This window comes from Tamandua tetradactyla, chromosome 8 (genome assembly GCF_023851605.1).
Source record: "Tamandua tetradactyla isolate mTamTet1 chromosome 8, mTamTet1.pri, whole genome shotgun sequence".
NCBI classification, from domain to species: Eukaryota; Metazoa; Chordata; class Mammalia; order Pilosa; family Myrmecophagidae; genus Tamandua; species Tamandua tetradactyla.
Window position 1 is genome coordinate 20293476 of NC_135334.1, and position 20580 is coordinate 20314055.

Here is a 20580-nt window from a genome sequence, read left to right on the forward strand (position 1 = left end):
AGAATAAGATTAGCATTGTTGCTATTTCTGTTGTGTGCTCTGCAAAAAATTATTTTATTGAAAAATAAAACCCATTTTTAAAAATATGCAACCAGGGAACAAATAGATGGTTTAAGTTTTTAATGGAATCTTTTAGGTGAACAGTCACATGACACTGGAAAGCATCAACAGGAAGAGGAAGTTCTTCTGTTTCTGGAATAGCTGTTATGGTATGATAATGGAATTTGGCCCTTTTAAAATCAACAAGTGAGTCTTACAATTGGGTAAAACTCCCTTATTAGTAAATTCATGTGCTTTCTGGAGGTACTCTATTGTTGCACTTTACATCAAAATGTTTTTAAAAACCAGAGCCTCTCAGTTACCTGATCTATTCTTTTTAATGATGTAATAGTTTAAAGATTGACTTAAAACAACAACAAGCTGACTGATATTTGGGTCCAGGATACAGTCTCATAATTAAACTGAGAAATAAAGTGTGATAAAGGAATCAATATACTTATATCTCTAAACCCCCTTCAGATTGCTATGGTGTAGCTCTGTTCACCAAATATAACAACGCAACATAGCCAGGTACTAAAAAAGACAAACAACTTAACAAATCTACCTGCCATGCTTGTACTACATAATTACCTTACGGTTTATATCCCTTAAATACAAATGTTTCTGAAAATATTAGAATTCAATAATTAAAATAAAGTCTCACGATTTTCCCTCTCCCCCCCCCCCCACCCCCCCAGTCCTTGATCGTGCCTCCAGCAAGAGCCTGGGATGTACTGGTAAATTTAACATTCTAGAAAATTATTAGATAAGTAAACACTATGCAGGTCAACACCTAAAAGAGATTAAAATCATAAATCACCATGCAGCAACTCAAAATTAACTTCACAAATCGAAATTCCTAAAATTAACGTGTCTAGAGACTGCAGGATTGGACTAAAACTGAGGAAAAACCAATACTCAGCCGACTTCAGACACTGACCTTCACCTAAAATGACCTTCCTTTGGTTTCAGACTGAGTACAGATTCTAATGCACTTACAGACAGAAAACCACATTCGCGGTTTTACCTATAGCTTTACAGGTAATCTGGAGAAGTTTCTCTCCAGAAAAACTACATTTCCAAATTTAATCAACCGGATGACTCGGCAGCAACCCTAAATTATTTGCATAGCTCCCGAACAACCCGCCTGTCAATTTCACTAATCAAAGGCAATCGGCAGTAGGCAGGGCCGAACCTCGGGAGACTAAGAGCAGGAGGAGCTTCATACCAACCTGTCGGTGATAGTAGACTGTGTGCCACTCATTGGGGCCCTTGGCGAGAGGTGCTCCTTTTATCCAACTTGCATTTTACAGTAACACCTCCACCCCACCCCCAGTGCTCTGGGATCAGGCCCAACTCCTTCAGGGACACAAAAGTCCAACTCAAAACTCCATTCAGTCATCTAGAGCATCCGATTGGAAGGGGTCAAAGACAGGGTAGATATAGGCTGGAGCAAAACAAGTTATCTCCCCAAACAAACCGAGAAAGTCTGCCAGAAGGCGAGTTCTAAAGCTAGTGATAAATCCTCAGGAAGGCACAAGGGAAAAAACTTCGTCACCGAGGGAAGTCACGAGCCGCGGGGAAGGGGACCCAGGAATCCCTCCGGGCTGGGGAGGGATCGGATTAGTGACGAGAGTCGGTTCCTCCTTTGGGGTCTCAAACTCGCCGCCGCCGCCGCCGCCGGGCCAGGACCTCTCGGCCCAGGTCTCTATCTGGGGCTGCCGGCGGCTCCTGGCTGCAGCTTCTGCAGCGTCTCGGGCAGTCCCGCACCCGGCTCACGGGGCTCCATATCCCCGGGGCAGGGACCCCTCTCGTCTTCCTCACCGCCCCCACCAGGCTCCGAGCGCTGTGACGAGCAGCGGGTGCTGTTAGGGAGGGGGTCCCGCGGCCTGAAATGACAGGGACCTGTGTCTCTCAGCGCCGCAGGCTGCTCCCCATCCCTCCCCGGCCGGAATCTTCCGCAGTCGGCTGAGGTGGCTCCTCCCCGACGCTCCAAGAGGCGACGGTTCCCGTGAGGGGCGGGAGGTTCCTGTCGGGTCCGGCCCGAAAGCGCCCGCGAAGGGGGCGGGCGGGCGAGTTGCAGCGACTCCCCTCACAGGGCCGGCTCGCCGGGTCTCGGGGGCCCTCGCGGGCGCGCGCGCGGAGTGCGGAGGAGGAGGAGGACACTAGCCGCGGGGGGCCGCGCGACAACTGCAGGCGCGCGCGCGGATTCCGGTTCCGGTTCGGCCTTCCTGGCCCCAGCCCCGTCCAGGCGAGCTCGCTCTCTCCCTTCCACGCCCACCCCCTCCTCCCCGACTTTTTTGGCCTGCTGCCCTCGGACTTCGGAAAGCCACCTCACCCGAGATCCCTCCGCGGCTTCTACCGTCTCGTCTTCGCGCGGCTCCCGCGCGGACGCCTCCGCCAGAGCCTTGTTTGGTGGAACGAAAAAGTAGTCCTGCGGGGCGGAGGAAGGTGAAAAGCCTGAGGCCACAGGAGCTCCACCAACTAACACACCGTCACCCCCACCCCGGCGCCCCCTTACTGCCGGAGAGCTGTGCGTCGGGGTTGAGCGTGTATTAACTCAGTTTTAACCAGAGTTCTCCAAAGAGAACTCTCCCAGTCCCTAGGAGTTCATGATGAGGGTCTGCCTTTGGAATTTACCACCCCCTCTGCCCTTGACCTAGAAACTTCTGTTCCTTAATTGAATGTACTTGTTCTCCTTACTCTCTAACACGTATAGAATGCTTTTGACCGATGGGCCCATCCCGGATCCCATTCCTCTTCCCCTAAAGGTAACCCCAAGAGAGAGGTTTTGGCGCGGGCAGCTCACCTGGAGCACCTGCTGCCCTCGTCCCAGGAGAGGGGCCGTGGCGCTTAAGTCCTGGCTGCCTAGGGTGGGAGGTGGCAGGTGTGGGGCTTAGGGACTGGAATTGGAAATTGAAGCCAGGATTTCTTGGGATAAATATTGTTTTTAGGCTTTTTCTGCCTTGGCAAAATGAAATGTATTATTTGCCAAACTGAGAAAGCATAATGCTTTCCACTATGATTTAACAAGCTTATTGTGAGACGAAATGAGAGAGAAAAAATATCCAATAGCATTATTATTCTCTCTGAAGAGTTCCCAAATATTCTTTGGGGTTTCCCCCCTACCGTTTGGAGACAGAGCTTTAGATATCCAAGTTTTATGTTTGAATAAGTCGGTATTGTGGCAATTTAACAGCAACATATAATATAGTTCTTTAATTCTGCCTTCAAACGTCTGAAGTACTGCCCTTGTTACTCAACTATTTTCAGACTTGTACGTTTAGACAAGTTGGTGGGTGAGTGGCTTCAGCCATTTTGTGGAAATCAAGTGGCAAATCAAATCTAATATGCAGTGGATGTGGAAAGAAGAAACAATTACTTCTTAACAATGTTTGTTAAACGTCATTCCACAAAGTTCATGAAAGGATTATTATCCCTGAATAGATGCATTCGCTAAGGGTGACGTTAAAACGGGGGAACCAAAAGGAAAAGATAAACAAAACAGAGTCCAAAGATGACTCTTTATTGCTTGATTTTTTTTTTAAGTTCAAGGCACAGCCAGCTAATTTTGTAATGTTTATTTTTGGAAAGAATAGAAGCACATTAGGGTTCCAAGCCACTTTCCTAATGATCAGACCAAGACACATTGCCACCTGCTGGTGTTTCCTAGATGACAATTCTATCTGAAGACACTAATTAAATTGTATATTACACATAATTCGAATGAGCTCCATCCATTTTGTATACAGTGACCAAAATCCAAAGTTTATGTCCAATTTAATAATTCTTTCTTAAATGTACTGAATACGTTTAAAACTAAAAATTTTACAGTGTGTCAAATTAGTTGCTCCCAGTGACTCATCAATCATGCATTTTAAAAATGAATTCCCCTCTTCCCGTCAAGAATACCTCAATACTTGAGCTTCAGGAATAAAACAAACTGGGAAAGTTTCCTAATTCACCTTCTCTTCCTTGCATACAAAACCTCTTGGCAGACTGCTTTCAAGACCTTTCCAAACTTAAACAGACTCAAAGTTCTAGCTGTGAGCAAAGAAGGCATTTTGCTGTGGGAAAGCTTCAGAAGATGGTAAGCAAAGGATTTAATTAAGCCAGTGGTTATTCATTCCAGAACTTTTTTTTTAATGATGAAAATCTCTATATTCATCCATGAAGCTCTAATGGTAAAAAATGTCCCTTGAAAGCCTCTTTACAGCTGTTTATAGCTCTTGACTGTTCTAAAGGCTCTATCTATAGAATTTCTTCAGAAGAGTCAATTTAGCTAGAAGATACTCCCCAGAGTCAAGGAGTCCTTTCCGGGGGTAAAAATGACCTTGATGACCCAAGCCACCAGGCATTCCCTTTCAGGAGGTTTTCCAATGGGGATTATTTTAAACCACATTCCCATCGCCTTCTCCATTCTGTCCACATAGTTGTTGAGTACCTATTATGTGTTGCATACTGTTGGAGGCATTGGAAGTACAGTTCTGAAGAAAGCCACAGGCCCTGTCTTCAAGGAATTCATTCCACATTATTATTCTCAAGGCAGTCAGGTGGCAGCACAAGAAATAAATTTTTTCCTCTCTCTTTTGACAAACTTTTCAATATGTAGATTGTTGCTCCCTAAAATAAAGAATAGTAGGAATGGCTGCCGATAACAACTGATAAGAGGTATTTCACTGAGAAGTATGAATATGAGTCAATATTTCTGCAAAAAAAAGTCAGAAATTTTTTTTCTTTGCTTCTTGGTATAACCACAAAAAAGATATAAAAACTTCTGAATTGATTTTTTAAATGTGTTTATTTTTATAAAATTTAGTACAAATCTTATTTATATATAAATCGTTCTTGGGCAGTATCAATAATTATTACATAGCAATCCAAATGCAAATGAGTACTTCATTTTGTCCAACCATACCATAGATTAATTAGCCCTTCATTTACCTGTGGTGCAGAAACTCAGCATTTTAACTGCTGAGTCATCTTCATTTCACATTTTTTCTCTCAGAGAAGTTTCTTCATAGTTATTAGCCACAATGTCAAGAACAGCTGAAATGAGGGATTCCCTTTTTCGTATTCAGATTTCTCATGGTTCAAAAAAACACTAGGTACTTTCCCATGAGAGTGCCCCAAAACGGCAAGATCTGCTATCCCTTTGCTTCTGAAGAGTCAAGAGAAAAGAACTGGTACCAGATTAAGTCTATTCATTTGTCTGGTATGGAACAGGTTGCACTGTGCCAAAATTCAAGAGCCAGCTTTTTCTTTTTCTTTCTTTTTTAAGCTCATGTACCAAGCCACTCTTTTTTTACTAGGCTTTTGCTAAAATCAGCACTTCCCAGCATTCTAGGCTGACCACAGTTTTGTTGGGAGGAAGCTCAGCAGCATCTCAGGGATACTGATAATAGAAATAAGATGCACAGATGCCATCTGTTTGATTGTGTCAATGCCCAGTAAAACTTTCTAACCAAATGGCAATCATTTAAAAAGACCCACTGTTAATATGCCTTTAAAGGTGCTTTTCCCATAGCAGTGATGACTTTGTGTAATTCCACCCACTCCCTCATGCCTGTTTCTATGGCCAACCATACAAACATCCACTTTCAAGACACTCATTAGTTTAGTATTTCTGTGACATGGAATGGACTGACGTTCTACTTGACTTCAATAAGCACCACACACTTGCTCACCAACTGAGCTAGTCAGACACTCACTGGTCTACATAACATAGTTAAATAAATAAATAAATAAATACATACATAATACTTCATTTTTTCATAAAAGTCATAACTTAAAGACTGCCATTAATAAAATGCCACACAATGTCTCTATGAATACATGCCGGGATATTTCCTTCACTCACAAAAAGGTTTAAACTGAGGCAAAGAGTAAATAATCTGGTGAGTGAGTAGCAAAATTAGTTAAAGAACCCAGGAATTTTTTATTTCTACCCCCTATTCTAGGCTTATATTCTCGCTTTTCCAAGGTGTGATTATAGACCATTGCTCTAAGAAATATATTTTATTTATTCCAAGATTGGCCTGGTCAAAATAATGTGTCCAAAGAGAGTGGTACCTTTTTAAGAGAGAAATAAGAAGAGGAGGACTAAAAAGGAAAATATATGAAGTAACAACAACAAAACATTAGCTTCATCTCCCCCCTGAGGCCAGTACATACTTTTTAAAGTCTTTGGTTCTCGTTTGCAATATGTACAGCAAAGCTGAAACCTGAACTGCCATCTCAAGCACAGTGGAATCCACATAGTAAATCCCTATGGAATTTAGTCACAGCCTCTCATGCCTAGGAGATTAATGCACAAAAGCCCTGAGAACTGGCATACAGTTTTCCTGGTAGGGCAGAACCTGTACAACTGGACTCAGTAAATCTGCGCACACCACATTCATCTCACATCCAAAGCCCTAGCTATATGGTTTTTGTGCAGTGAAGAGTTAACACAGCAGGCATGTCCTGCTGTCCTTGGAAAGGCCTGCTTACAAGTTTGGCCCTTGGCTGGCATCTGGGAACTTAGATTTCAAGAGGGTTCCCACAATGAACTGATAAGAGTGGCTCACTGTGGCTAAACTGTTTGGGCAAACACTATGATTTATACTGAATACCTGCTTTCCTTCTGGGAGTCCGGAATCATGGTAAATGCCAGGCAGAGGCTGCCTAAGTGAGCAGCCCCCAGTAAAAACCCCAGGCACTCAGTTCCTAATGAGCTTCCTCAGTAGACATTTCACACATGTTGTCACAACTTGTTGGAGGAATTAAGCACATCCTGTGTGACATCACTAGGAGAGAACTCTGGAAACTTGCACTTGGTTTCCCGCGGACTTTGCCCCATATATCTTTTCTGTTTGCTAATTTTTCTTTGTATCCTTATGCCATAATCATAGCCTTGAGCACAACTATATGCTGAGTCCTCTGGATCTTTCAATCAAATTGATGAACCTGGGGGTGGTCTTGGGACCCAACATAGTTGGTATAGAGTGTTCAGTAATTAACCCCCACTGCTGGTTTCACCCCCACTGCTGGTTTCACCCCCATCCTTCTCCCATCCTTCTATCACCTTTTGTTTAAAGAGAGGGCATGTTTAGCTCCCTGATCCAGTGCTCAGAATGCCAAAGGCATATGTCTTCTTGAAAGTTCTTCGTTTTATATTAAATGTGGTGAGTTTATTTAAATCACATGGAAATTTAAATTACATGGAAAACAGGAATAAGTGTTGAAGGAGTCACTTCTTAAAGGAACAAGGAAGAAATAGCACTAATTTTTTTCAACTTTCTTTCTAAGCTATCTAAACGTTTAAGCCTCCCAGTCACAAGAGGACCCCGAGTCCCCACAAACTAAAGTGAATGCGGCACTGCTCACCTCGCAGGTCTTTTATTCATGATCACCACTGCGTATTCTCACCGTCTACAACTGTGCCACTGTAGAAATTAGTGCTTTAATACTGGTATATGCTTGGCTCAAATACTGACCAAACTGAACAATAAAGTTAGCCCTTTTTTGAAACCTAAGTTTGTTATAAGCATGATTCCCTAACAACCACATTTCCAACCTGGTTCCCAGAGCCTGGTTCCCCAAACCCAATCCATTGTCTGGAGCAAGCCTTGGCTAGTGAGTCTTGAGATGTCCATTATGTTTCAGCTGCCGCTCCTCACCACGCCTGCTTCTCCAGGAGCGGTACTTCTTGATGCTCTTCCTCCATGCAAAGCGCCAGATGCTAAACATGAAACACCAAGACACAGCATACATAGCTACTCCCCCAACCTTCACAAACCACTTGGGCTTGGAGGAGACCATTTCACAGAAAAGGAGACGAGCTCCTACGCCAATCCGCACTCCAGTGAACAAACCCACAAAGAGGAAGTCTACGACATCTCCAGTGAAACTGTGGTAGTGCCCTGTTTCACGGAGAAACCAGCGCATCTGTAACAAAGGGTTAGTAATCTCACTTCCAAAGAGGACTGCGTTGACCTCTGTGCCTGACTCGCCAAGGACCAGGGCCATGATGATGCCCAAGATACTCAATGTGTGATGAGCCAGCATCAGGCCACCCTCAGACTGGAAGTAGATGCACCAGCCCAAGTCGAAGATGAAGTAGCCCAAGGTGAGACACAGAACGTGCACTTGGAGAGGTGTATTAGGTGAGCCTGAAATAAACCGGGACAGAAGCAAATTGAGAAACTGGGAATTGTGCTACCTTGCACAAGGATCGTGTGTTGTCTCTCAAACCTTTTTGAATCACAGAAGACAAAAGCAATGAAAGGTACATGCTTCTAATGAGAGCCAAAGAAAGACTAAGATATAAAACCTTGCTTTTAACATATTAAATATTGCAGCCCCCAGGAAATGCTGTTCTGATAAATCAGATCTCAGTTACTGATTTGAGCACGGCAATTATTTTAGTATCCTCTCTATGGAGCAGCATCAAATTGAGTTATTTTGTTCTTTCAATTAAAATCCTAAGCTTTTTTTTTTTACCCAACTAAAGATTTCTTTCCAGACTCGAGTCATTCTTTCCTGAATGTCCAATGAATTTCTTTAGTTAATGGATTAAGTCATTGGACACTGGTGGCTCTAACCTACCCCCGAAGTGGACTATGGTGAGAACCCTAGGAGTTGAAATGTCCCTGTGCCCAAGAATGTGGGATGCAAAGACCTACCATGTTCAAATCCATGAGAACATTCATATAAAGCACAAAACTTAAAATTTGCTTTTATTTCAGTTTGGGGGAAAGCTTGGGAAGCTCTGTATTACTAAGGAAATTTTTAACAAATAATCTGAGGATTTGAAAAAAGAACCACATTCCAGAGGATACAATTTTTGTATACTAAAGAAGTAATGATTATATATCTAACAGCTTAAAAATTAATATAGCTGCCCCAAATAATGGGCATTGGTTAAATAAATGATAGAAATGCATACAACACAATTTTATAAAATAATTTAAAAGAATGAAGAATATCTGTATGCATAGATATGGAAAGATGTGTCCTTTGACTTTACAATCAAGTGAATTTGCAGGTTACCAAAAGGTATCTATAATATGGTTCCATCTATGTCGGGGAGGAAGAGGGAGCAGAGATGTGTTTTGTTTTGTTTTGTTGACATTTCAAATTGATTCAACTATAACAAGCAATTTAAATTTCATTTTACAAGTACAGAGTTATGGAAAAACAGAAATAATAGGTGATGTACAATACCAGAGTTAACAAAGAAGAATGAAGACTCCTAATGCAAACTATAATGGGAATATTCTTCGAGATTATACAAATTCTGTTACAAAAAGAAAAGTCTCATCCTTCCAAAGCTATCCTCAAACATAAATCTCTAAGGAAAAAATCCCTTAATATCCCCCACCTACCTGGGTGGGTAAAAGGCCAAGGGCCATCAATGAAGCCAATATAAGCCGAGAGGACTATAGAGAGGACTCCATGGGTGAATGTAACCAGCCGGCAGCTCCATTCATAACTTCGGTGCTTATTCAGGCAGCAGAAAGAAATGTACAGCGAGAGCCACCCGCACAGGCTGAATAGCACCTGCAGACACAGAGCTAACGCCATCCTATGATGAAAAGACCAAAACCAAAAAAACAAAGGATGCACCCAAGAAAACAGCATTGGGTCATTTTGCATATATGTTTTCACTTCCAGAACAGAATAGTACAAAAACAATGCTTTCACTAAAATACTTCTTCCTTAAAGACAGACACAAATCTCCTCTTTAAGTCTGACTGTGTTTCTGCCTCCATATTCCTTAGAGATACCGTCCTGTCAAGCAGGGGAAACTGTAAGCTGAGTTGGGAAGCTAACATAAGATGTTGTTATGAATAAATATCAAAATAACCCTCTACCAATGACTGACCCTGGACAATAATATATGAGTAACATAATACATATATTAGATAATGTGTTTCCAGAACACTACCACTTGTGGTCCCTGACAGAAGTCACATGACACATGGCAGTTTATTATGGTTTCAAGCTAACACTAAATACAGCAGATGTTTAGATTTGGGTTATAGGTTTATCAGTGAAAGTGAAACTTGGAGTAAACCTAAATATAGAACTAAAGAAAGAGTGCAGGCATTTTGGAAAGGTAAAAAGTAAAATCCTTGTTCTATACAGTTCTGAAATCTAACTCAAAGATTAACAAGGAGAAAGCAGAGGGTTTTGAGGTTCAAGAGGGGAGTTTTTGTTGTGATATAGAAATAACTTTAAGTCAATTATTTAGTTAAAAATGAAACAAAGTCAGAAAGCTATACTTTGGAATTTTTACTGGTGACAAATATATCAGGACAAAAACAACTGTTAACTGAGTCAGTTCAGTTAGTCATGCAATTACCTAAAAATCTAAAAATGACCTAGATGTTATTAATATTCATTAGCTCCTCTACTGAAAGTACAAATCAAACAGGTCAAAAACATTTCAGATATCTGTCTCATCACAGCAGGAATTTTCTGCATGGCTACATTTATTGCTTACCCCTATTCTGACAAGGGAAATAGAATCCGTGGATCAATACACTTCAGTACACAAGCCACTCCCAAGAATGTTATTCAGAGAGGGTTTTATGAAGGTCAAGTTTTGAACAACCTTCATCTAAAATCCGACACCTATTCAAGAAAACAGTAGGTGTCAATCATAGTCTTGAGTTTTAATTTGTCTCTGTCCCTAACTAGTCATAAGTGTAAGCAAGTTATTTAACTTCTCCATCCTATTTTGAAGGTAAAAAGACTTAAGAAATCTATGATCCAGTTCAGTTCTGACGTGGATTTCTGAAATAAATTTTGCAAAATGCCTAGGCTAATTTTCAGAGCAAGGCCCAGAAATACAAAATACCTGGAGTAGAAAAGAAAAGAACCGGCCTCCCATGTTTTCTTTTGAAGGCCAGTGCCACTGGCCAGTAATGCGGATCAGCTCTTTTGGATATACCGATTAGTATTTTTAGAGTCCTCTTCTCGGAATCCTAATTCCCTGGCAGAATGGAGGAAACAGTGGCCCACCGACAAACAAAAGAACAGAGATTTGTAGATGACCGATACAACTCTGTGACTTTGGGAAAGCCACTCTATCTCTGGATTTCATCTTCCTCGTGTAAAAGCATGGACGGGTATTTAGATGGCCATGTCAGCTCAAAATTCCCAAGGCTCCGCTCCTCGTTTCTCCCCATTCAGGGTCAGAATAGGGAGGAGGAGCGCCGGGCGGGCCCACCAGGCCTCGAGCAGGCGTGGTTGGCAGCGACCTGCCACCTTGGCCGCCTCGCAGGTACCACGATCGCATCTCCACCAGGATGTGCCCTACGGACTGCGGCCACACCCGGCTCGGGAACAGCAGAGCCAGGCCGGTTATCCCGCCATCCTACCTGGCGCCCGGAGCCTGGCACAGAAAGGCCTCCAGCGCCCAAAGGCAGGAGGAAGCCCCCTCCCCTTTTCAGACGCCGGGCCAGGCCATCTCCCCGCCTCTTTCCCGGCCAATGACCCAGGTCTGGCCCGCACACCCGCGCCCCGAGTGCTGGCCGAGTGCCCACCCCGCCCGCGCAAGTCGGCCGGGCCGGGCTGTCGGCGCAGCGCCGTTACCTGGCGGAGAGCACCAGGAAACCGCGGGCGCCTGAGCGCCCGGAGCTCCCGGGATCCCGGGAACAGGAAGCAGCCGCAGAAGGGGAGAGGATGAGGCTCTGATGGCGTAGGAGGAGGAGCCGCGGGTCTGGGGGCACCTGGTGGCGGGGAGGAAGGAGCGCAGAGCTGGGGACGTTCGGAAAGCCATCTGCAAGGGTCCTCTTTCTTGGCGGGAAGGGCGATCTAGTGTGGACGCGACCTCTGCAGGCTGCTGTTCTGGTTTGATGTTGTCTGTTTGTTTGAATCCATATCCCTCCATCCCCCCAGGATGAGACGACCCATCCAACCGCCTTTTACTAAGCGCTTACTGCGTTCTTGCAGCACCGCTGGGAACTGTAGATTAGTCCCTGCCTTCATGCTTGCAATCGAAGGTGTGAAACAAGTACACAGATGACTATTTACCGGGAGCGTGCAGGGGCCTGGGAATTACAGATTTTTCCTTCTAATTTTAGCACTGTCACCAATTTAGCAGAATAGCATGAAGGTTAAGAATAAGCCCTAGGTGACCACTTCGCTTGGGCAAGTTGTTTAGCTTTTCTGTGTCTTCCGTTTCCTCATCTCTAAAATGGAGATAGTAATAGTACCTATCTCCTAAGGTTATTGTGAGAATTTTAAAAATATTACATATACCAAGTGTTTAGAACAATGTGTGTTAACTATTTTTATTTAATTTCACTTTGGGTAAATCCTTTTTCCTCTCTGGGTCTCTGTAGTTTAATACTGAGGAGGGTAAATTTGAAGAGATGGCCAAACATAAATATGGAGATTCAAATGGGATAAAGTGGTAAAAAAGAGCATCTGCCAGCTCTGCAAATAAATTCATTACCCACCCTCTCTATGTGGGACATGACTTCCAGGGGTATATGTCTCCCTGGCAACGTGGGACATGACTTCCAGGAATGCGCTTCACCCTGGCATCGTGGAATTAACAATGCCTTCTTGACCAAAAAGGGGAAAAGAAAGGTAACAAAATCAGGTTGCAGTGGCTGAAAGATTTCACATAGAGTCAAGAGGCTATTCTGGAGGTTACTCTTTTGCAAACTTCAGCTAGATATTGCAAATCGCCACGGCATGCCTAGCCCCAACCAACAATATTCCTGAAAACCCTGAAGGATACCTAGGGCTCTATCTTAGACTCTATAAAAGTTTCACTCACTAAGTTTATTTTTCAGAAACCTAAATCCTCCATGTTGTTCCTATGCCTGATAACCCTGAAACCCAGAGGTATAAATCTGTCCAAGAACATCAACCAGTTGCAACCCCCTACCCCATACTGTCAACACTCCTTTTCAACATGAAGAAGTTAGAATGGTCACTGCCTAAATATTCCTAAAGATTGGGAGAAGGATCAAATGAGAGGGAAGAGTTACAATAGAGAAGATAGGATTTAATTAATGAGTATGACTACTGAATTATATTGATATTTCTTTTTAGTCTCCAGTATCTTAGAGCAGCTAGAAGGGAATATCTGCAATTGTGGAACTGCAACCCATACCATACTTTGAAATTGTGTTTCAAATTTAACTTGTTAAAATGTACTTTGAAATTCATCACTTTTTCGCATATATATTTCACAATAAAAAATGTTTGTTTTTTTTTAAAAAAAGGGCTGGTATGGTTGATCAGGGTCTAGATATTTTTATTTTTACAAAAACCTTGAGCAGAGGTGTGAACGTTTAGGCCAGATCTGGAGAATAGTGAATAATCTAGTGCGGGTAGTTTTTTCTTGTCAACCGCTCAAGTGCAAAGATAACTCCATCTTTGTCTTTGTTTCCCTATTACCCAGTATGAGACAGATGTAATAAATGTTTGCTGGTTGAATGAATGGAAAATTAGTCTGGAAGCATATTGTGGTTCCAACCTTGTTGACCGTGTGTATAATTTGAGAGATGGTTTCAGAAATACCCTTGTGCACACTGTACCTTGAAGATTGTGATTTCATAAGTCTGGTGTGGGGCCCATGCATCTGTAATTTTTAAAACCTGCCCTGATCATGCAGATGATCAGACACATTTGAAAACCACTGCTGTCAGGGGACCTTAAAGGCCAGGCTAAGGCATTTTATTATGTAGATAACAGGGAGCCCATGATTTTTGAGCAAGGGTATCTTGTTATCATGTTCTCTGGCTCCTTGCTACTCAGTGGGGTTCTCCGCAGAGCCGCAAAATCTGCATCAGGTCCCCAACCTGGACCTATTGAATCAGAATTTCCATTTCAACAACATCCCTAGTGATTTGTCTGCATATTCGTGGGGTTTTGTTTAATATGTTTCCCTACATATATGTATTTCTATATCTATATACATACACAAAGAAAGGCAGATATGTGATATGTATATCATAGAAAATTTTGGGTTTTTTGGGGGGGGGGGTTGGGGGGAGTGGTGCGTGGGCCAGGGATCGAAGCCAGGTCTGCCATATGGCAAGTGAGAATTCCACCATTCAACTACCCATGCACCCCTCTGTGCACATTTGGACAATGATTCTCAACCTTGGTAGAATCACTTTGAGTAGCTTCTAATAATTCTAATACCCAGGCCACACTTCAGACAGAGTAAACCAGAGTCTCTGTGTGGGACCCAGGTATCAGTCTTATTTTAAAACTCCCCCCTGGTGATTTCAATGTGCAACTAAAATTGAGAACCTTTATTTTAGAGAAACTCAGCTAAAATCAGAATAAGATGAACTGGAGAAGACAACCTGTTACAAGCATGTTGGAAGAGCCCAGGTAATAAGTTCTAAGACCCCCTAGGTGAGACATGACTCCCAGAAGTATAAATCTCCTTAGCAATGTAGGACAGTACTCCCAGGGTTAGCCAGGACCCAGCATCATGGGATTGAGAGAGGCTCCTTGACCAAAAGGGGGAAGAGAGAAATGAGACAAAATAAAGTTTCAGTGGTTGAGAGATTTCAAACAGAGTCGAGAGGTTAACCTGGAGGTTATTCTTATGCATTATATAGATATCCCTTTTTAGTTTATGGTGTTTTGGAGTGGCTAGAAGGAAATACCTGAAACCACTGAATGGTGTTCCAGTAGCCTTGATTCTTGAAGATGATTGTATAACTGTATAACTTTTACAGTGTGGCTATGTGATTGTGAAAACTTGGTTCTGATACTCCTTTTATCCAGGGTATGGATAGATGAGTAAAAAAATAAGTAATGGGGAGGGAATAAAGGGTCAAATATTGGGTAGATTGAAATACTAGTGGTCGATGAGAGAGAGGGTTAAGGCCTGTGGAATGTATGAATTTTTTCTTTTTTCTTTTTATTTCTTTTTCTGAAGTGATGCAAATGTTCTAAAAATAATCATGGTGATGCATTCACAACTATGTGTGAGGATATTTGAGCCATTAATTGTATACTATGGATGGACTTTATGTGTGTGAAGATTTCTCAATAAAAATATTTTAAAAATAAGTTTTGGGAGCCTAGAGAAAGAAAAAATGGAAAGAACCATTTCACTAAATGAATACTATTACAAATCTGAACCTTTTTCCCCATTCATTTTTACTGCTGTTTTTTTCTTTCTGTCTGAATCTGGGACTTTTCCTCTTGCCACCATTCCCCATAGAAGAACAAAGTATTAAAGGCTTCAGGATTCAGGAGTCTTAAGGCTGAGGAAATATGGGAGGGTACCAGGTCTTCCAGTGGGAACTTTATTGGGTCTTTATCCCACAATGATTGAGATCCAGGTTCAAGCTTCATTACATGTATTTAATTGTATTTAATTTATATATCTTTGGCCACAATTCTTGTTCCACTAAATCAAATCCATGTCAACAGTGGCATCCCCAGAAAAGTTCTGGACTATTTGGGACAATGGGGAATTAGTGGAAGCTCTCCACTAGTTTAGTTTAATAACAATGGCCCTAATAATCATAATAGATAACACTTATATTGCACTTATTACGTATCAGACATTCTTCTAAGTACTTTACATATATAAACTCATTTAATCCATACAACAACTCTATGGGATGGGTACTATGGTTATCCCCATTTTTCAGGTGAGAACCTGAGGTGCTGGGCAATTGAGGAATTTGCCCATGGTGACACAATTAGTCAGAAGCGGAGTTGGGTATCCAGACAATATGACTGAGGAGGTGCTGCTCTTAACCAAAATACGCTGTTTCCACTGGTCTAGATTCTCCCACAGGTGTGCACTGCACTCTCCTATATGCGCAGTGCCTACCAAAGTCAAGGGCATTCAAAAATATTTAGGAAAAAAACAAAAGCAATTCAATTTTTAAAAATCGGACTTGCCTATTATGTGCTAGTCACAATGTTAGGCACGGGGATACAGAGGGAAAAAGACAGCCTCAGCTGAAAGGAACTTACTACAGTCTAAGGCAGATGCAAAGAGTCATCAAAGACAGTAATTGAGATAACAGGAGCAAGCAGGGTGCACATGGAGGAGAGGCACCAGACCCAACAGCCTGAGGCCTTAGGGCAGGTTCCTAATTTGAGTCCTAGGACTAAACTCATTCTCTGAGTCAGACCCAAAATCCTCAGCCTTGGGAACCCAGGTGGGCCCACCAGTCTTGAAATAAAATTTGAAAAGTGGCAGCAACAATCTTTCCCCTCTCTCTGTATCCTGGTTTTTGCCCTTAATTAGATGCTGAAGAAGTTAAGCAAGCGTTGGTTAAACATCACTGAAATTACAGGTTTTACTGCATCATCCAGACAGGAAAGGTGAGTCTGTGCGCCCTTTCAGGTTTGACTCTGCTCAGCAGTTTTCCAAGACAGTGGGCAATGGGAGCTACTGGAGGCTGATCAATTAGGCTATAATTCTGTTTATTTCTTTCAGAGATTAAAAAAAAAAATCATAGAGGAATAAATGAAAATCAGAGTTTGGGATAATGCAAGGGATTAATTTTAAGCACTCTCCTAGGCTAGAATGTCAAGATCACCAGGATGGCTGCAGAAAATATTCCATAACCATTCAGGAGGCATGCACCATGCTTGTGTATGTGTGTCTATTGTACACACAGGGTGGAGGAGTCCCTTTACACACTGACATTACTGTTGAAGGCTCCTCTTTGCTATATACTTAGCTCCTTTTAACTAGATCTTCTCCTCCTACTAGGCCTTCTCCTATTTCATGATATGAAATAGAAATCACACTGTAAGTCCCATTCGAACATAAGGAACAGTTAACTCTTGATTATCTATGGTTTCCCACTTGAATATTATTATATACAACAGTGTTTAATCCCAAATTTAGCCTTCTCCCATGAGCCATTATGTTTTTGAAGGATCTTCCTTTCCCACAGGCCAGTGTTTACCTCAGGAATGGTAACGATTTAAATTTTTAGTAGACTCAGAAAAACCACGAAAAGACTTTCCCTGCCCCTCAACCCCCTCACTCAAAGTTGCAGTGCATTCCAAACCAAATGATATGATTATTAAGTTATCCTTTGTCTTAAATATCTTTTCTACTATTGCTTTCTACTGCAAATAATGAATAATTGACCTTCAGGTCAATATCTGAGATATGAACTATGAGGCTCAGCCTTTGCCTCTTAAATTTCTGATGCCTTCCCTTACATTCGGCATTCTGCCATTTACAAAATGAGGAAAACGATCACTTCCTTACTCTGCCCCTAATGTAGTTCTGTCAAAAAGAAATAAGAGGCTGCACGGTGGGTGGTTCAGCGGTAGAATGCTCATTTGCCATGTGGGAGACCCAGGTTCAATTCCTGGCCCATGCACCCAAAATAAACTTATGCCATCGTTAGCATTAGTTTGGGAAGTATTAGATTAATGCACCAACTTGAAATAATATCCCCACCCAATTTCATTATATGCACTCACATTCCACCACAACAGAAAGAACAATAATCTCAACCTCTTCTTATCAATAGTTCAATAGTTTATCTCATCACTATACAAACTTGCTTAGGAACAGAGAGATTCCTTCGAATCTCAATATTTTCCTGGATATGCAGCCTTTTAAAAAAAAAGTTACCATTTCTGGAATGGCCTCATGTTACATCTCTACCCACAAAAAAGGAGACTAGAGAATGTTCCCAAAGAAGTTGACAAAGACTCCCAGCCCACGTGGGAATTCTGCGGAAGCTAGCACAGCATTTCACCCTTTGGTATTTTTTTCTTTCTTTTCTTAAAAGATAAAATATTAAAGAAATGCCTTCAAAATTCACACCTGAGTTCAACATGTTGTTGAAAAATTCCACATCAAAGAGAGAAGAACATAATGCAAAAACAGGACAGGACTATCTACAGGTATTTTACCAGCATCACTGCTGTATGTTTGCTTCCGTGTTCTTCCTTCTGCAGCCAGAAGAAGGGAGAGAAAATGAGTGAAGGAGAAACACAGAGAGGGAGAGAAAGAATAAGTGCTTCTGACCTCTGGGGCAGATATGAGTGGATAGAAAAGCACCTATGGGCAGAGAAACATGCCCAGAGGACCAAGAGTGGCTCAGCCTTCTGTAAAGAGGAGGGAACTTGAAGAATGCAATAATAAATGGATTTGGTTCTAGGAAAAGGAAAAGGGGAGTGTTAAAGAGAAAACGGGGTCAAATGAAGATTCAGTAAGAAAACTTTGCTGAACAAAGAAGTCATCATGACTTTGGTGGGAACATCAGATTCAAAACTCTTCACAGATTTTGGAATTAGTCCAGGATCGTGGCAAAGTTCAGAGGCAAAACCATTATCTTCCCTTCTGGTAGTTTGGCACACCAGGCAGATGGCTATCCCCAGAAGCCCACAGATGAGTTGGAGAATAATGGCCAACCACTCCTTTCTCTGAAAGACTATTGCCATGGTGAAGCTGCCTAAAATATTTAGAACTAGAAGATAAGGGCACAGACAAGGAAGGTGAAAATTGCAACTCTTAGGAGAAGGGGATATATTTCAAGAGCATGAAGAGTCAGCACAGAGTTCAATCACAGTTTGGATCTCCAGAGGCCCTTGCTCCTGAAGAAGGCAAGAGTTGGGTTCATTGGTCGTGGGGATTCTCCTCCACTCTTCTTAAAGTAATCTGTCCATATGTAGAAGGCAAGAGTCTTTTCCTTCCAGCGGGGAATCCAGGGCCAGGTGGAGTGGGAGAAATTTTTTGGTCTCAGTGGAGGTAGGTGGGATGGTTCCATCGGTACCAAGGTCTGGAAGGAAGAAGAAAGAGACAAGTCAATGAGAAAAGTTACTAACATGTCAGGGAAAAGGTGAGAGTAGGAGTGGCTGCTAACAGCTACAGAGTTTCTTTTTAGAGTGATAAAAATATTCTGGAATTAGTGGTGATGGTTGCACAACCTTATGAATATACTAAAAGCTGCTGAATTGTACACTTTAAAATGGTGAATTTTATGGTAATGGGAATTACAGCTCCATAAAAAAATGTAAAGCTAATAATGTATATTATATGTTTTTCTCTTCTTTTGGTGGAGGGGGGCAAAGAGCTCCAACTTTTGGGGCTGTGCAACGAGTGGCAAGATGAGCTGGCTATGTTGCTAGATGGCCTGGGGAGGGGGGAAATTGGACAAATTGGAGTCATCTCTCCCAACAAGCTCAAATCTTTAACCTATCTCCTAACTTTTAAATCTCTTTTTTTCTGAATGGGGGCAAAAGCTCTCAAGGTGTCAACTCTGAGAAGATTTTTTATAGTAGATTCATCCATTCATGAGCCAAGGCCCAAGTGGCTGCTTCCCCAGCTGCACCCCAAGCAGGAATGGGAGACAGGGGACAGCACCAACCCCTCTCTCATCAAGGCAGCCATGCTGGAAGTTCAGGGTGGCCTTCGAGCCTAAGCTCTAGGCTCATTTCAGAACATCCTGGAAAACTGGGTTTCTGGCATGCACGGCCACACTCCAAAGCCCAGTGAAGGACCTGGCCCTTTCTGACAGGAGTGACTGGAAATTTCCACCCTTGAAGCGAGGATGGAAATTTTGGTTTTGTTGACATCAGCTTTTGCCAGGACTCCTCACTGGCTAAAGCTTCTCTTTTATATCCCCACGCCCTGGGGATAAAGCCCAGCCACTGGCTCCCTACTCTGCCCTTTCCTTGCTACCCATTCCCCTTTCCCAACCCTGTGACGAGCTAGCTCCTTTTCCCAAGGTTCTGACCCCGCTTCACACATGCCCTTTGTCCCTGCTGGGACAACCGCTGCACCTTCCCCTCCCTCTTACCCTGAAGAGTTAAAACTGGAGGAGTTCACTGCTGCTTTTGTGTTATTTTGAGATGCAGTGGGGCTGCTGGCATGGAGTCCTGAGCCAGGAGACGAGGCCCTGCTGTTGTTCCCAGGGGAACAGGATGACGTTACTGAGGATAAGAAGAGGCAAAAAACAAGAGAAAAATAATTCTGATGGGTCCTGGGACCTTGTGACATTGCCCTTCAGTCACTTGATTCCTGGGTGTATCCCCCAAAGGGCTCTCATGCTTTGCCTATCTCCCACCCATCTGTCCATCTCCTACCATGTCAGCATCACCGCCTGTGCCCCAAGGGGCTCTCAGCACAACGCTCAGGCCCTGGAGAGCGGCAAGGCTGGTTCTGCAAGTCCAAAACTTGCCAAACACAAGAGGGATGGTTGCCAAAATCATCCTACTCCAGGACACACCCTGGGCTGGGCATATGCAGCCCCAGACCAAGAGGTGGGAGGGGAAAAAGAAACAACAAACCTAGGAAAGAGGAAGAGAGAAGGGAAGAAAAAAAAGCACCTAAGGGAGAAAAAGGGGACCCGAGAATACAATTAAAGGTTGCCAGCTTTCCTGGTTTTCCCATCTGTGCAAAGCAAAGGCACATGGCCTTCTAGAAAGAGCACTGAACCAGGGGTGAACAAAGCTGAGTCCCATCCCAAGTCATTCACTAAGCAACTCTGTGGCCTGTGAAGACTTGCTTCACTTCCCTGAAACTCATTTTCTTCCCCTATAAAATGACAGATTTGGATTAAACTGAATTCTTGTGCT

The 20580-nt window shown here is 42.8% G+C and overlaps 3 protein-coding genes across 6 annotated transcripts in view; all 3 read right to left on the reverse strand.

The window, feature by feature from the left end:
• ARHGEF12 (Rho guanine nucleotide exchange factor 12) overlaps positions 1 to 2180 on the reverse strand; it is a 176762-nt gene extending 174582 nt beyond the window's left edge. For both annotated transcript variants that reach the window (XM_077112651.1, XM_077112650.1), the window contains exon 1: positions 1272 to 2180. In XM_077112651.1, the coding sequence (XP_076968766.1) occupies positions 1272 to 1303 (32 nt within the window). In that variant the 5' untranslated portion in view covers positions 1304 to 2180. The remainder of the gene's footprint in view (positions 1 to 1271) is intronic.
• Positions 2181 to 4843: 2663 nt separating this feature from the next.
• TLCD5 (TLC domain containing 5) lies at positions 4844 to 11713 on the reverse strand. Of its 2 annotated transcripts, none has more exons than XM_077112652.1 (3): positions 11623 to 11713; positions 9408 to 9607; positions 4844 to 8192 (listed from the first exon to the last, which is right to left on the reverse strand). In XM_077112652.1, the coding sequence occupies exons 2-3, from the start codon at positions 9604 to 9606 to the stop codon at positions 7654 to 7656; spliced, it is 738 nt and encodes a 245-aa protein (XP_076968767.1). In that variant the 5' UTR covers position 9607; positions 11623 to 11713; the 3' UTR covers positions 4844 to 7653. The 2 variants fall into 2 exon arrangements, with proteins under 2 accessions (XP_076968767.1, XP_076968768.1); XM_077112653.1 differs by lacking the exon at positions 11623 to 11713 and adding an exon at positions 10886 to 11161.
• A 6801-nt stretch (positions 11714 to 18514) lies between these two features.
• POU2F3 (POU class 2 homeobox 3) overlaps positions 18515 to 20580 on the reverse strand; it is a 70579-nt gene continuing 68513 nt past the window's right edge. For both annotated transcript variants that reach the window (XM_077112023.1, XM_077112024.1), the window contains exons 11-12: positions 19803 to 19935; positions 18515 to 18782 (exon numbers count right to left, since the gene is read on the reverse strand). In XM_077112023.1, the coding sequence (XP_076968138.1) occupies positions 18743 to 18782; positions 19803 to 19935 (173 nt within the window). In that variant the 3' untranslated portion in view covers positions 18515 to 18742. The remainder of the gene's footprint in view (positions 18783 to 19802; positions 19936 to 20580) is intronic.